The 15306-nt window shown below is 47.0% G+C and overlaps 1 protein-coding gene across 1 annotated transcript; it reads right to left on the bottom strand.

Annotated features, from left to right (window-relative positions):
- Window positions 1–57: 57 nt before the first annotated feature.
- On the bottom strand, window positions 58–8914 carry LOC141917488 (solute carrier family 25 member 36-like). Its single transcript, XM_074810696.1, has 7 exons — window positions 8862–8914; window positions 3559–3735; window positions 3028–3105; window positions 2607–2707; window positions 1996–2062; window positions 1538–1821; window positions 58–1438 (listed from the first exon to the last, which is right to left on the bottom strand). Exons 1-7 carry the CDS (start codon window positions 8900–8902, stop codon window positions 1239–1241), a joined length of 948 nt encoding a protein of 315 aa, XP_074666797.1. The 5' UTR covers window positions 8903–8914; the 3' UTR covers window positions 58–1238.
- Window positions 8915–15306: the final 6392 nt, after the last annotated feature.

Below are 15306 nucleotides of genomic sequence, written 5' to 3' on the forward strand. Positions count from 1 at the left end.
GGGCTTTTGCAGTTTTTCACAACAATCAGGGAAAGAAAGAGTCAGTGTAGCCTCTAATGTGAGACAGGAGATTGTCCAGAGCATGTATTTACTGAAATTACTGCCTCGTCTAGGGGAAGGGTTACATTTTTTAGTGTGCGTGTTGGAACAAGAAAAACACATCACCCCTACTACACCCGCCCTTTTGAGAGTCAAAATACTCTTTGTAAACACAATGTAGCCTTCCCCAGGACAGGGGGCTAGGAACCCAGAGGAACAGAAGGCACGCCAGCCTGTCACAGGCAAGTGTAACACATGCAGCACACTGAATTCTTGATAACAGAAAAAAAATAAGGCTCTTTCCATACACTTAGTGTATCATCAACAGAAACAGGCCAAACCCTCAGCTCCATCCATCTTTTCACATGATCCACTTTATCAGCATAACAGTATTTTTCACACCAGGGATGCCAGCTTGTAGAGCAGCCTCAGCACTTCTAAGGGAAGGAGGTGTCCTCCTCTTTCTAGAGGGGATGGAAACAAAACAGATACTGGCAAAGCACAGCTGTGAGCCCAGTACCATGAGCTGTTAGGGTAGTGCTTCACAGCAGGCTGTGCTTCTTCCCTTGATCTAACTGGTCTGATTATTTAGACCCTGCCAGACAAAAAGAGGCTGTCAGCTGCCTGACATGTCTCAGGGCAGTGGCTGCAACATGTTAAGGACCCAAAAGAAGATTCTGCGATAGGACATTTGCTGGCAGCCAGGGTTGAGAAATCCCTGTTGGCAGGAAGGCAGCACAGTAGGTGAGAGTGGAAGAGCTGCTCTGAGGGTGTGAAAGGCCTCAGCACAAGATCTCTGCTTGCTGCAGTTCTCTCAGATGTCTCAGCTCTAGCCTGTCTTCATGTCCAACTATGCCCATGTATGGTTGTTACTGGGTCCAAAAGTAGTGAATACGCTGAGGCTGTCTAAGATACTCTTATGTTTTCTTCTTTGTCTCCTTCCCAGTAAGTTCCATGCCCTTATTTCATACAGGGAGCTTACAGCAGGCACTGTCAAACCAGTGCCCTGACATCTTGAAGCACCGGAATAATTCAAGTCTCTGGAAAGCCTACATTGTGCACACGGGAGCCAAAAACTTTGCACAAAATAGTCTTATGTCCTGAGAATGCTATGCCTGACCAGTTCTGATATGCAATAAAAAGCACCACCTCTCAGAGGATGGAAAAAGACCGAGTCTCAGCCAGGTGCTACAGTGTGCTTACAAGGTGGAAGAGGCCAGGTGTACAATGAGTTCGTAGGTAGCCATCATGATAGCTGTGTTTGGGATCTGGCGGATCAAGTGAGCCAGGAGCCCTCGGTACAAAGCCAAGGGTCCCTCTTCACGGACCACAAGCTGCAGTGTCTGTATAAAGGAACGGTATCGTGACCCTTCTTCTCGCAACCGTGTCCGAATGACCTCTGGAGAGACAAAAAGGGAAGTGGTATCAGTAGATTGATCCTACAGGCACAGCATCTCCCATCAAGGGGCACAGAAGGAAGGAGAGTGGACCCACTCACCGTGTGGATACGCGATGCATGAAGCACACGTTTTGGAGACAGCAGCAGCTCCCATTAGTCCAAAGAAATCGTGGCTGTTCGTTGACAGTGTGAGTGGTGGGGAAAGGGAATGATGGCTGTTCCTCAGCTGCTGTTTCAGCGCTTCGTAGATGACAAAGTGGATGATGGTCTCTGACACTCCAGCGTAGGAGGCGGTGATACCACGGTAAAACCCACAAAGGCCTTCAGTGCGGTACACGTGCATGGCACACTGGAGAGCGTTGCTGGCCATCTCCCCCTTCACCCTGTGAAGAGGAGGGGGGGTGAGAACGGCACACTGCTCCACTGACCTAAAACGCTGCCGTGAACACAACTGTATGGCTCTTCCCCAGCACACCTTGAAGACCTACGTTCTGGACTTAGGATACTAAGTCACAGACCCCCACCCCCAAACCAGTCCTGATTTGACATGGAATTACCTGGCTTCCAGCTGCATCCTGGTTTTCACTAACCAGATAGGGTTGGTGAGCGTGGAAGAGGTAATGCCTGGAGAACAGAAGAGAAAGGCAGCCATGAGCACCAGGATCAGGCTGACAGTTTGTAAAGAGGTGCTGATCCATCAGCTCTGAATTCTGCTTGGCAAACCGCAGGTGTTTGCAATTTGAGAATGTCTGGTGGTAATTAGCTCCTCTGCCGCTGACATAACCCTCCTACAGGCCCTGGTGTTTAAAAGGGGCAGGAAACAATGGGCTAAACTTGCAAGAGTGGAAGATTTTGTTAGAGAAATGATCCTGTGAATGGTCTACATTACACACTGCCTTTTCCTTCTGACAGCTGAATGGAGCTCTTTTCCTGATAGCAGCTGAAGGGGTAAAGACTAGATCCACGACTTAAAGAGATGAGCCTAAGAAGAACAAAGAGTGAGAAAACATTTTGGTTACCCAAGGAACTCACTGGTCCAGGCAAGAAGGGAGAAAACTTCAGAAGAGAGAGCAGGACTGATGGGAGCAGCAAAGGGGAAGGATGAAACCCATTTACACTTACAGACAGAAGGACCCCTTGGCTCTGATCTGCGACAGAAGAGGCTCACCTGCACAGGCTGCTGATAGCATGTGTACTTTCTTGGACTCCGGTACAAGGACAGCATTGAGTCTCTCCTTAACACCAGAATAGGCAGCAAAATATATAGCCCTGTTTGGAAAGAAATACAGAATAGGTTACAGCTCACCTACGAGGAGCAGAGACAGTACTGCTGTGGGGTCTCACTCCAACTTCTCTTATTCCCAGCATAGGTTTGTCTAATGTGACATCAGATACCATTTATACTAGACCCACAGCAATCATCTTATCTTACAACTATGATCAGAAGGTCCAGAAAATGTCTGTGTGAAGGGGTCCTGTGGCACAATGAGCACAAGGCCCAGACTGCTTTCAGAATGTGGAGCAATAGCTGTCACGGAGGTCTTAAAAAAAGTGTACAGCATGAGCTGTCCTCAGAGAGCAACACTCACCGGGAAGGAGCAACCCCAACAAGGTTTGGACCCAGACCTCGGAACAGGGATCGCATGCCTTCCTTCTCAAGGATGGCCCTGCAGAAGGGAAGGAAATGAACAGAGAAATCATCAGAATAACTAAGATGGGGGCTCTCCTGTTCCTCCTCCTTCTTCGTTCTTTAGTACTTCTTGTACCATCCTCTCTTCACCTCCCGTGTTATCCTTTTTCTGCCCTACTCTCATTTTCTCTTCAAGCACTTCTCTTTCCTTCAGTAATTTCTTCCTATTCTTGCTGACACTATCACTCTGGGTCTGATCAAACCACTAGCTGAGAAATTTCTCACAGTCCCAAAAGCTGCCTTGTAGTCTCAAAGCACAGATCAACTGTGAGAAGTAGATGTACCTGTGCTCTGATGAAACTTCCTACTGCATTTGGGGTTTCCAGAGCCTCAGCTTCCATCTCTCTCTCCCCCCACCCCTCTTTCTCCACCCAATGGCCAAACCTTGACCTCCCTGGTGCTAACACATGCACTGCCCTATCCTACTCACCTCAGCAACTTGAGCACTCCAGGAGATGGTGGGGTGGGGTTCATCAGCCTCACGCTCATCCCTGGCAGCTGCACCTCTGAGAGACACAGAGGCCGCAGTGTCAGCTGGGATGACTGCAGACGTGTCTTCACCACTTCCAAAGGACAGGTCAGGATGGCTCCAGCTGTGCCACCACATCTAGGGCATGACAAGGGCATAACAGCGCACATAAGAATGACCCCAGGGCAATAATTCTGACCCTGCTCATCCACAACCTCTCCCCTCTAGGAGAGGAGGTTAGGTTCCCCAGCCTGCGTCACACATGACCTCCTGCTCTGACATTGATTAACGTAATAACGGCTTAGCTTGGGACATCTCCTGGCAGCCTCACTCTGAAACCTCACTCAGTATTTGAGACAAACAGTCCCAAGTCCATAAGGACTCAGCAGTCCCTCAGCTCAAAGCTGCTGATCTTTGCATTCAGAATTTCCAAGAGCAAACATTTCTGCTGCTCAACCTCGCTGCAATGCCTTCTGCTGAGATCACAGGGCACCGTGCCTCACACCTCCCCACAGCAGCACTGGCTCAGAGAGGGGCAGCACAAAATTCTCCCACCCCTCAGCCTGTCTGGGTCTTCAACCATAACCCGTTCAGCCCCACATTTGCAAGGCCCTGTAAGCAAGATCTGTATTTCCTGCCAACAGCCAGGCTCACCCCAACCCTGTCTTGTTTAATGAAAGAGGACCCTGACCTTCAGCACACAGAAGTTATTTTTGGAACTCATGAACCATCACCATCAATCAGTCTAGCCACACCTCAGGAACACTGAAATAACACATATCCCCCTTTTCCCCTTTCTGTTGCCCAGGGACGAGTCAGAACCAATACGTTCAGTTCTCAGCTTCTGCCCCTTTGGATCCTTTGACTGACAACTCTGGCTCTCACAGCCTTTGCTCCTAGGGCTTCATTTATTATTGCCTGCAGGTTAGGGAAAAAAAAAAAAAAAAAAAAAAGCCTGGATGCCTGTTGCAATGAAGTCCAAGAGTTGAAAATCTGGCAGCTAGTTATGCAGCTAATGATGCCAGCAACTAGCAACTAGTTATGCTACTCCATTATACTCCTGCTGCTTTGTCAAGCCCTTTGCAAATCTAAAGCAGTGATGACTTGCAGAGCAGCCGATCAGCAGCAACATCCCTGATATGATGAGGGGTGGGACTCTTGGATCAGGTGGAACATGACCGAAGAACTTAGCTCAGGCTCAGAAGATGACACAAAGCAAAGCAGTAAACGTCCTGGCTCAGGTTCTCTGGATGAACAAGCTGATCAAATACAGACACCAAGACAGCCTACGTAGCGATCCAGGAGTCGCATAAGGCAGGGCCTCCTTTTTAAAAAGCCATGTTGATTCTTCCCATGTAGACCATAATCATTCAGGGGTCCAACAGTCCTGTACTTTACCACAGTTTCTACTAATTTGCCTGATAACAGGCTCCAGACTTACAGGCCTGTTGTTTTCTTGACCAAAAGTGTAGTTTCCAGCTCAGGAGAAGATTGAGTACAGTGGTGACAGATCAAGATGTCCAAGAAGTCTGAACAGAGCAGTTTTGACTTCTTATCTAAAAGCTGAGCAAACACTACAAGAGGACAACATTTCGAGAAGCAGTTGCTTGGTATCCTAAAGACTTCTCTCTCCAACAGTGCATAAGGAGGCACAACTTTATGTAATGTTTTCATGATAGCTCATTTCTTCAAGAAGTCCCTACCCTAGCATGGTCAGGATATGAATTTGAACCCACGTTTCCAGTATACATAAAAGTTTCCTGAGTTCAAGTTCCTCAAGCTATGGATATGTATAGATAATAGAGAAGAAGTTTAAAAGCAATAATAAGAGTTAAAGAAATTGCTACTCCTGGTGGTCATTTAAACAGCAGTAATAGAGTCTGAGAGCCACTATGGCTCAATGGCGAGACTAAGGAGGATTTTTCAGGGAGCAAAGAACACTGACTAAACAAAGCTAAGGAAATAATGTGTACTGGTTGTTCAAAACTAGAAGAAATCTCAACTATGATGTCTTATCACACGCTGCATCATGATACAGCTGCTCAAAATGTATGAAAAGCATAGGTCTCCAAAATTCTTCTGTTTCAGGAGAAATGGAAAATTACGTATTCTCATCACAACAAGATGAACTATTTTTCACTCCAATACTAATGAAGGCAAAACTGAACAAAATCTAGTTGGAACAAACATTTTAAAATCAGCAGGCACAAAAAACCCATGGCCATGGATATCAAAAATAGCTGATTGGGGAGACTTCATATATACAGGTTTAAATACTTAAGAAATGTTAGAAGACTGGGGAAATATACTAGCCTAGAAGAGTTCTAAAGTCTACCAGGACTGAAAAAAAAGTGTATTTGTAATAATTTATGCTGCTGAGGTTATACAGTTATATGACCTGAGATTCATGCCAGAAGACAATTACAGAATCAGATCGCCATAGACTTAAAAGACACTTTGTACTCATTAATGCTGGGGGGGCTACGTTGTTGTTTTTTTTTAATGGAACTTACTGAACAAAAGCTGGATTCACAAAAGCACCTACAAAGACGTAACATACATCAGTTTTGCAAGAAGCGAGCTTCGTATCTCACAAAAACACATCCAGAGCCTTAGCAATCTGTCTACAGGATAGATGCTAAATGGATTAAAATCACACCACAAAATCTCAAAAAAGAAGAGAAACAATTATCAGTCCCACTCTTTTCCTGCCCTGAAATCAGCTGTCAGTAAAGAATCAAACAGCAGTTGTCCAGCAAGAGTCTAGGACAATTACTTCTAGACTAGACCTAACAATTTGCAGTTTTCTGATGGGAGGTAACATTTTACTCCTGACAAAATCCATGGGTGACAAAGATTGTCACAGTATTGAGCAAAGCTGCAACAACTGGCAAATAACAAAAAACCATATGGAACTGGGCAGTCACCAAGGGTCCTTACGCTGGGCTTAAACAGACAGGTTTAAAAAAAACAAAACCCTGAAGTCATTACCCTAGAAGTAGGAACAAAAGCCATTCCTGCAAAATATGCTGAAGAGAAGCAGCTGACAACCAGTACAACATGTACTCCCAGAGCAAAGCAGCGGCAAAAAGAGATAACTGAAAAAGGCAGGTAATTTTACTTCAGAAAACAGTACTTGCCTCCAGATCCTGCTTCCACATTTGAAAAGGAAAACTGGAAAGTTTGAGGTGGCAGAAAAAGAGGATTAGTTGAGAGAAATACAAAATTAACATTTAACATGTTAACATTTTTTTCAATGTTCTGAAAAGGGTATGAGAACATGCACAGAGGTGACAAGGTTTACTGGTAATTCACATTTTAGCCCCTACTTAGGCTAGCCAAAAACTGAGATGGCCTGAAGGGCTTCATTTAAGAATAGCAATGCTAGGTCAGACAAATCTGCAGTTAAACCAGGATCCTGCCTGGGACACCGGTGAATAAAGATCACCTACTGAAGAGTAGGAGAAATACTCATCTCCAGAACACTCCCAGCTTCCTGCAAGTTTCAGCTCAGGGATTTCCTCAGCCAGAAATGCTGCCTTGCATTTAACAGCCTTCAGCACATTCTCTTTCATTGATCTTTTTAAAATGCTTTTTGGACACATGAAAAGCTTTTACCCTCTAATATCCTGTGGCCAGGAGTCCCACAGTTTAACTGCACACTGCGTTAAGAGCTATGTTCTTGCATTAGTTTTGAACAAACCTCTCACAAGTTTCATTTGATGGTCCCCAGTTCTCATACTAGATACGAGTGAACAACTGTTCCTTCACCAAGGAGATCCGTTTCATTAGGTAAAACAATAATGTTAACTATATACTGCAGCAATAACCTAAACGTCTTATTCATCTCTTATTCATCTCTTGGGTTTTCATTAATTGTAATTCAAGGATTACTGCTTAATGGGCGAGGGCATGATACTGACTAAGCTCCCACTAGCAAGGCTCCTGTCGCTAGCCAAACTCCCATAGTTTTTCAGGAATCAAAGTAGAAAATGAGGATGAAGAAAAGCTTAAGAAGAAAGCCAAGAAATATGAATAATTATATTAAGAAAGGCTAAGATGCAGTTCAAAGGATAAATTAATGAGAGTAACATATAACATATACAAGTAATGCTGGGAAGAGAGAGGGCAAGCACATATAAGAAAATATCAACATAGCACAATGACTGCATTAGCTGCAAAAAAATGGAAATTTACTAATTAAGAGCAATTAAATTATGTACTTTATTGCACAGGCTATACCACAGACCTCACTGTCACACAGACTCCAACAGGCTGGTGGAGTTTAGAAAGGGATCAGGTGGCTGTCTAGGCAAGGGAGTTCTGCAGCCAACTCCACAATACCTTCTGCTTTAGGACATCATAAACTTAAAGCTCATTGTTTTGATACATAAATGATAGATGTTTCTTAAAGAGAGGAAGGGTGAAACGCTGCAGGAGAAGTGACACTGCAAGTTCCCAGGCGCTGCTGGGGTCCGTGCTCCAAACTCGCCAGAATCCTGACTCGCCGGGACCAGCAGCACTATTTAAAGCTAGAGGAGACACGCAGGAGGAATCTCAGCCCCGCGATGATGCAGAAGGGTTGGCTGCACTCCCCGAGACAAGGATGCTCCACCACCCGCTCCGCCGAAGAGGCCTCACGCACCCCTCATTCCCTCCTCCGACACGCCGCCTCCCTTTCCCCCCATCCCCGCTAAAGCTCAGGCTGGGTGAAGCGCCGGGCGAAGGCGCCAGTGGCTCGCAGGGACGGTCCCCTTCTCCCCAAACGGCAGCTCCACACCCTCCCCCCGGCGAGCAACAGCAGCGCCACGCCAGAGCGCCCGCGCCTGAACCCGGCCCCGCCGAGGAAGCGCGGGGCAGGATTGCGGGGCGCGATCAGGGCCTGGCGTGGGGCAGGGCCGCGGCTCCTCTCCCCCGGCTCTTGGGCAGCTGCCGGGGGACGGGCGGCCCCACAGCCCCCGCCGCAAAACGCGGCCGCGGCCCGAGGGGAGCGGCGGTGCGGGCCGCCGCCGCAGGCCTCGCTCCTGAGGGGCGGGCAGGCCGCGGGGAGACCCCGGCCTGGCGGAGGGCAGGGGCGGAAGACGGAGCTGGCGCCCCCCGGGGAGAGGGCGCTGCAGCCGCGGGGCACGGCCGAGCCGGGGCAGGAGGACGGGCCGCGGGCCCGGCGAAGCCCCACGCCCAGGGCAGCCTCGGGCCCGCTCGCGGCCGCGTGTCCCCGGGGCAGGGGTCGGCGGGCCCCGGCCGCCCCACGCGGGGCCACTCACCCTCCGGCGAGCAGATGGAGCAGGGTGCTGTGCTGCGGCATGGCCGGCGCTCTGCGGGGCCGCCCCGCCCGCTGCCACTGCCCCGCCGCCCGCCGCCGGACCCGCCCGCCGCCCCGCGCATTGGCTGCCGGCCGGCCGGGGGAGGCGGCCGCGGCAGGGTAGGGCCGGGCGGGCCGGGAGGGCGGTGTGGGGAGGGACCCTGCGGGGCTGCCGCTGCAGAGGGCCTGCCCGTGGGGGCCCGGCGGCCTGGCCTGTGCCTCCCCGCCGTGCCCTCTCCGGGCTGAACCCAGGCCTCGTTCCTCCCGGGGTGCACTCCCTGCTCCGTGCCACTGATAGAGCGCACCTCGCTTTGGCTAGTAGCCGTGGCTAGTAACTGTGCTAGTAGCCACAGGTACCGCACATATGGGGGGAATCACGAGGTTTTGAAGCTTGGCCAAATGAGACCTTGAAGCGTGGTCAAGATGACCTTGATTAGCGATAAGTTCATCAAGAACAAGCTTTGATCTGCAAACCCTAGAAAATAAGCAGAACATCCTGGACCATAAAGAGAATGTCTGGGACTGTGTTGAGGATGAGTTATTTGACAACCCGGCAAAGTGACTCTTCAATTAATGAACTTGGCAATGAAACTAACTTCTGAGTGTCCTGAAAGTGAACTACCTGCATTATCATACTGAGAAACACACCCACAGGTCGAGAAGACCCCGGCCCAGGTTAAGACCCTTCTCCTGAGCATGTGTAGTAGTAGGAGCATTATGTGAGCTGGATTGTAACTGTATGTTAATCACTAACCGACCAGTATCTAACAGGCGTGTTTGGACAAGTACTAACCCCTGATTTTTGTGTATAAAAGGAGATGGAAACCTGCTGTTGGGGTGCTTGATTCATGGAAAAGTCCACCGAGCACCCAGGCCTGAATAAATACAGTATCTCTCCTGAGCGTGTTAGGATTCATTTACTGCACGCCGGGCACAGATCTGCTTTTCAGATAACACTTTTGTGCTCTTGTTCCCCTCCTTGCAGAATTTAGGGTGCTAATTCACACAGCTCCTTTCGCCCAGCCACTCAAGGATCTTTCATTAAAAAAAAAAAAAAAAAGAAACCTCGTCTTTGTTTTGCAAGTGGGGGAACCAAGGCAGAGATAGCAAAATAATTTCTCTGAGGTCAGACCACAGGGAGGTGATGTGTCCAGGAGCAGAGCCTAGTCATTCCCGATTCTCATCCTCATTCAGTGGGACCATAGATGTTTCCTCAGATGTTTGGTTTTGTATGAAAACAGGCCAGTGTGTTTCAGACACAAAAACCTCAGAACAAATTAGACTCATGGTTTTGAAGTTCGAAGGATCAGTATGTCAAAGATGGGCAATATTCAGAAGATCCTCTGTTGCTTTTGCAAACACAGAGTTTCAGATGGTGTCAGAGTTCACTGAATATCATCTTCCTTGGGAAAAAGCAGAACATACATCAACATCATGCTGTTGCCAAAAGGCACACATTCTATCAGTTTGTATGGCTGGAAGGATAGCCTGTGAGTCAGGTGAGATAACATGTCAGATCAACTGTACTGCTGTGACTTCAGCGCTCACAGCACTGAGTGACACAGGACTGAGTGTCCAGTTTGGGTACCACGCTGCTACAAAACAGGCAAATGTGGGGGAGTGAACCCACAAAGGGGAACAACTCACCTGGGTGATCCAAGCAGGAGGACTGCAAAAATTGCAATGCATAGTCTACAGAAGAAGGAACTGAGGGAGATGTGGCAACTGACTTCAAGTATGTACAAAGATACTTAAAAGAGGAAATTAATAATTACCTTATCTGTGGTGGAGAAGAAAAGAACTATCAGCTCATCAATAGTGCCTGTCACTACATGGGCAGTGGGGGGAAGACCAGTAAAAGGATTGGCCTCTGGTCAGTGAAATGGGAAATCAACCAAAGATACCAAGAAGTTGTGAGTATTTTTCACTTCTCTTCACTGTGGTGGTGGCTAGGTGAATACCTTAACACCAATGACAAGTGGGTAAAAAGTCATTCTAGATTTCTAAGCACTTAGGCAAAGTCAGTGCTTTCAGACCAGTTAGGCTTGATGAAATTAATCCTGTGATGACTGGAGAACTGGCTGAAGCAATGTCATGCCCACTGGCAGTTATCTTTGAAATCTCTAGAGAATGGAGAGGTTCAGAACACTGGAAAAGGCCAAATATGTTGGCTATTTAAAAAAAAAAAAAAAGGATCTGAGGAATTACTGCCCAGCCAGCATTACTTTACTGCCTCCCCCTGTGATACAGGAACAAATAAACATTAAGTAGACAACTCACATTTTCTATTTTCAAAAAAAAGAAATCAAGTCAAACCAATCTTTCACAGTAGACTAACAGACCTTGTGGATAAGGAAGTAACAATAGATGTTATATATTTTGACTTCAGTAAGGATTTTTATTCTGTTTCATCTGAGAGTCTTACAAACAAACTGGGAAATGAGAAACTGGATCTACCGACATCATTGTTAGGAGAGTCTGATGCTGATTAGAAAATGCTAAGATTGGTTTTCAATGGTACACTGTCTAACTGGAGAAAAGTATCAAGAAGGAGTCCTGCAGAGATCTCAGTGTAGTATTAATAGTTTCTTCAGTGATTTATACAGTGGACTAGAAAATGTGTCTATTAAATTTGCAGACCACACTAACCTGAGAGGGGTTGCAATGTATTTGGGAGACAAAATTAGTATTGAAATGATCTTGATCAATGGGAGAAGTGGCATGAAAGAGTAGAACACCATTTAATAAAAGCATATGCAAAGTTCTGCACTTGGAAAGAAATAATTAATTTCACAAAGTTAGGATAGGGCAGAGACCTCCATCTAGTCACTGGTCCCCATCAGGCCCAGGACCTTCAGCAGAGTTCTGGCTACCTTCATACTCAGATTGGAACTGTACAATTTGCTTTTCTCACCTCTCCAAGAGTTATTGAGGCCCCCTGATATTTCAGTTCTTACTACCAAAATATTTACACTTCACATGCAAAGGTCCATTGACTTCGCTCCTTTTCCTGCTCACTTTAGATCAGACCCTTTGCTTTTGTAGTGGTTTAACCCACGTGGCAATTAAGCACAGCCACTTGCTCACCACCCCCACCTGCAGTAGGGATGGGGGGGAGATCAAAAAAAAGAAAAAAAAGGTGAAACTCGTGGGTTGAGATAAAGACAGTTTAATAGGACAGAAAAGGAAGGAAAAACAATAACGATAACAATAATAATAATTGAATATACAAAACAAGTGATGCACAATACAGTCTATTACCACCCGCTGACTGATACCCAGCCAATCCCTGAGCCACAGTGCTCCCCGGCCAACTTTCCCCCCATTTTATATACTGGGCATGACGTCATATGGTGTGGAATATCCCTTTGGCTCATTTGGGTCAGCTGTCCTGTGCACCCAGCCTCTGCTGGCAGGGCAGTATGAGAAGCTGAAAAGTCCTTGATTTAGTATAAACCCTAAACAGTGTGTTATCAGCATTACTGTCATCCTAAATCCAAAACACAGCACTATACCAGCTACTAGAAAGAAAATTAACTTTATTCCAGCTGAAACCAGGACAGCTTTCTACCTGCAAACAGAAATATTTGTGGTTTCAGCCAGATACTTATCCACCAACAGCTATAGCTGTGGTTGTCCTGGATGCTCTGTCACCACTGCCACTTCTGATTCCTTTAGTTGCATCACAGTCTTTCAGGACTATAAGGGATAAATGGGGCCATACAACTTTTCCTTCTGTCTCCTTTGCTCTAGGTCTAAGACCTGAAAAGTCTCACTCTGCCAGGTCTTGTTCTGTACCTTCTGGTGGAGGGGTGGGTGCCTCACTCTTAGGCAACAACAAACTGTGACTGAGCTGTGGAATATGCTTTCTGAAGGGCTCCTGCAGGCTGTCTTCAGACTGGTGCAAATGATGCTATGACATTTTCAGATCAAAGGACTGCCTAATGTTGGAGCTGGTTCAATGATGAGCGTTGCTTTGCAAGAGTCTTGGTGAGCCTGAAGGCAGCCAAGAGCCAGGGAAAAGAAACTGTCTCCCCAGGAGAAGAGAAAAAGGAGAAGAGAAAAGAAGATACATTTTTCCTCAGTGTGTCTTGTCCCTGCAGGCAGCAGTGATGACACCAGGTGCATTCCCTATGGGGCCTGTTCTTGCTGCTCAGACTGAAGAAGCGAGGCTGTGGGGACTTTTTTACAGCGCAGTCTTTCAGAGTCCCTTTCCTGAACCAGTAGGCCAGGCTGGACTGGTATCATAGGCTGGTGTCATGGGCATACCCCAAGATCCTGATACAAATGTTTATAAATCAAAACTGCTTCATCTTGACTTCTTCACTGCTCAGTCTCTGATGGCTTCTGGATTTCTGCCCATGCCTTATCTCAATGCCTATGCTCCCCTTCTCCATGTCTTTGTGCAGTCTATTGTTTTTCCTAGGAGCAGCACTGTCTCTCTGTTCTTCAAAGTAATTCAGGATTCTGCCCAAAAGCTTCCTCCCTCTGTCTCTCTCTTCAAGTCCTCTTGCTAAGCCTTGATCGCGCTGACCATGTACAGGATTGGCATTTGGTAATAGCGGGTGAGTCTTGTTTGTCGTTCCAGGGGCTTGATTCTGGAAGGGTGGGGTTAGTGCACTCATAGTCCTAGGATAACTAGGCAAGTAGGGAGCAATATTGTAAGGCAGACATCTGGAAGAGTGTAACATACTGTGCTAGCATTACACAGTGTGTGCAGCCTTGGTCTCCATGTGTAGGAATAGTTATGTAAATGTCTTTTCAAGTGTTGCCATCTTAATGCAGCTGCCTGCCAGATGTAGGACACTTCCACATCAGTGCCTGAATGGATGTGTGACAGGTGCTTTCAGAGTGAATCTTCCAGCAACGCCTGCTTGCTGGGCTTTGGTTTGTACTGCGGAACAGTCTTGGTGTGCAAAGCAGATTCCCTTCAGGTGGCATTAAGCTAGTAGGTGTGCCATACATAGGAGCACACCTCATGTGTTTCAGCCAGTAATTGGTGTGCACTCCACAGGACCAGGGAAGACATAATCCAAAGTAAAGCTCCACAAACATGTTTTGTGTGGATGTTGGATTTCCAGCCCCTACTCTACCACTTTAAAGTTTTGCTCCCATCAAGCTATACTACTTGCTAGCACAGAACTGGCTGTAGGTGCCATATGCATTTCAAAGCTGTAAGGGGAGCAGTCAAGGAGACTTATTGCCAAAGTGTCTGAAACAGCATCAGATATCAGTTTTGGGATAGATGAACCGTATCTGGGAAGTCTGGAGTGGACCCTGCAGAGGAGCATATTCCTTTTGAAAAGGAGAAGATTGGATTTGATTCTGAAAACAATTTATTTCTAGCACCCCAATGTCACAGGAGGTAGAACACATCATGCAAACTCCTCTTTGTGCTTTTCCCATTCTTGTAGAGACTATACACAAATGAGCTCTGATTTTCAAGGCGGTTTGTTCTTTCTTTGGAATCACACATGTAGAAGGACAAAAACTGTAAAGGAGTTGACATTTTTATGGCTCATCTGAAACCATCACACACTTTTCAGCTAAATGCAAGCACTTAACCTGTTACCGCCAGCTGCAACATTTCAGTGATCCCAAAACAGATAATAAGATAGCAGTTCATCAGCCAGACGAATGTGTGCACAAGCACTAGGAGAGCCTCCTGTTCTCGACGTGCCATTACGACTCTCTGCAGGGTGGGCTGCAGTTACTGTCAGCGCAACAATCGTGTACCTGTGTCTGCAGTTCAGCCAAGATGGCCAGTGAACCAACACCGTGGCAGAACTGCGACTCTTAAATATGCACAGCGTATTTACTGACTCTGTAGCATAGTTTTAATGATATAACATTATGACTATTTGTGCAGTATATGTACATACCATATACACACCACTTTGGTCCAGCGGCGGGCAGCAGGGACTGGCAAAGCATGTGGTGGTGTGCCCGTCCTCTCCGCCACTGGTGCTGGGCCAGCACAGGAGTGCTGGGCTTGGGAACTGGTGGGAAGAGGCCAGCAGCTGTGCAGCTGTTATCCAAAAAGCAGTTTCATGCCCACTGTAGAATAAACCAACCTTAACATGCTTAGGAGAGTTATTGTATTTATTCAGGCTTGGGTGCTTGATGGACTTTTCCATGAATCAAGCACCCCAACAGCAGGTTTCCATCTCCTTTTATACACAAAAATCAGGGGTTAGTACTTGTCCAAACACTCCTGTTAGATACTGGTCGGTTAGTGATTAACATACAGTTACAGTCCAGCTCACATAATGCTCCTACTACTACACATGCTCAGGGGAAGGGTCTTAACCTGGGCCGGGGTCTTCTCGACCTGTGGGTGTGTTTCTCAGTATGATAATGCAGGTAGTTCACTTTCAGGACACTCAGAAGTTAGTTTCATTGCCAAG

The sequence above is a fragment of the Strix aluco genome, chromosome 2 (assembly GCF_031877795.1).
Source record: "Strix aluco isolate bStrAlu1 chromosome 2, bStrAlu1.hap1, whole genome shotgun sequence".
NCBI classification, from domain to species: Eukaryota; Metazoa; Chordata; class Aves; order Strigiformes; family Strigidae; genus Strix; species Strix aluco.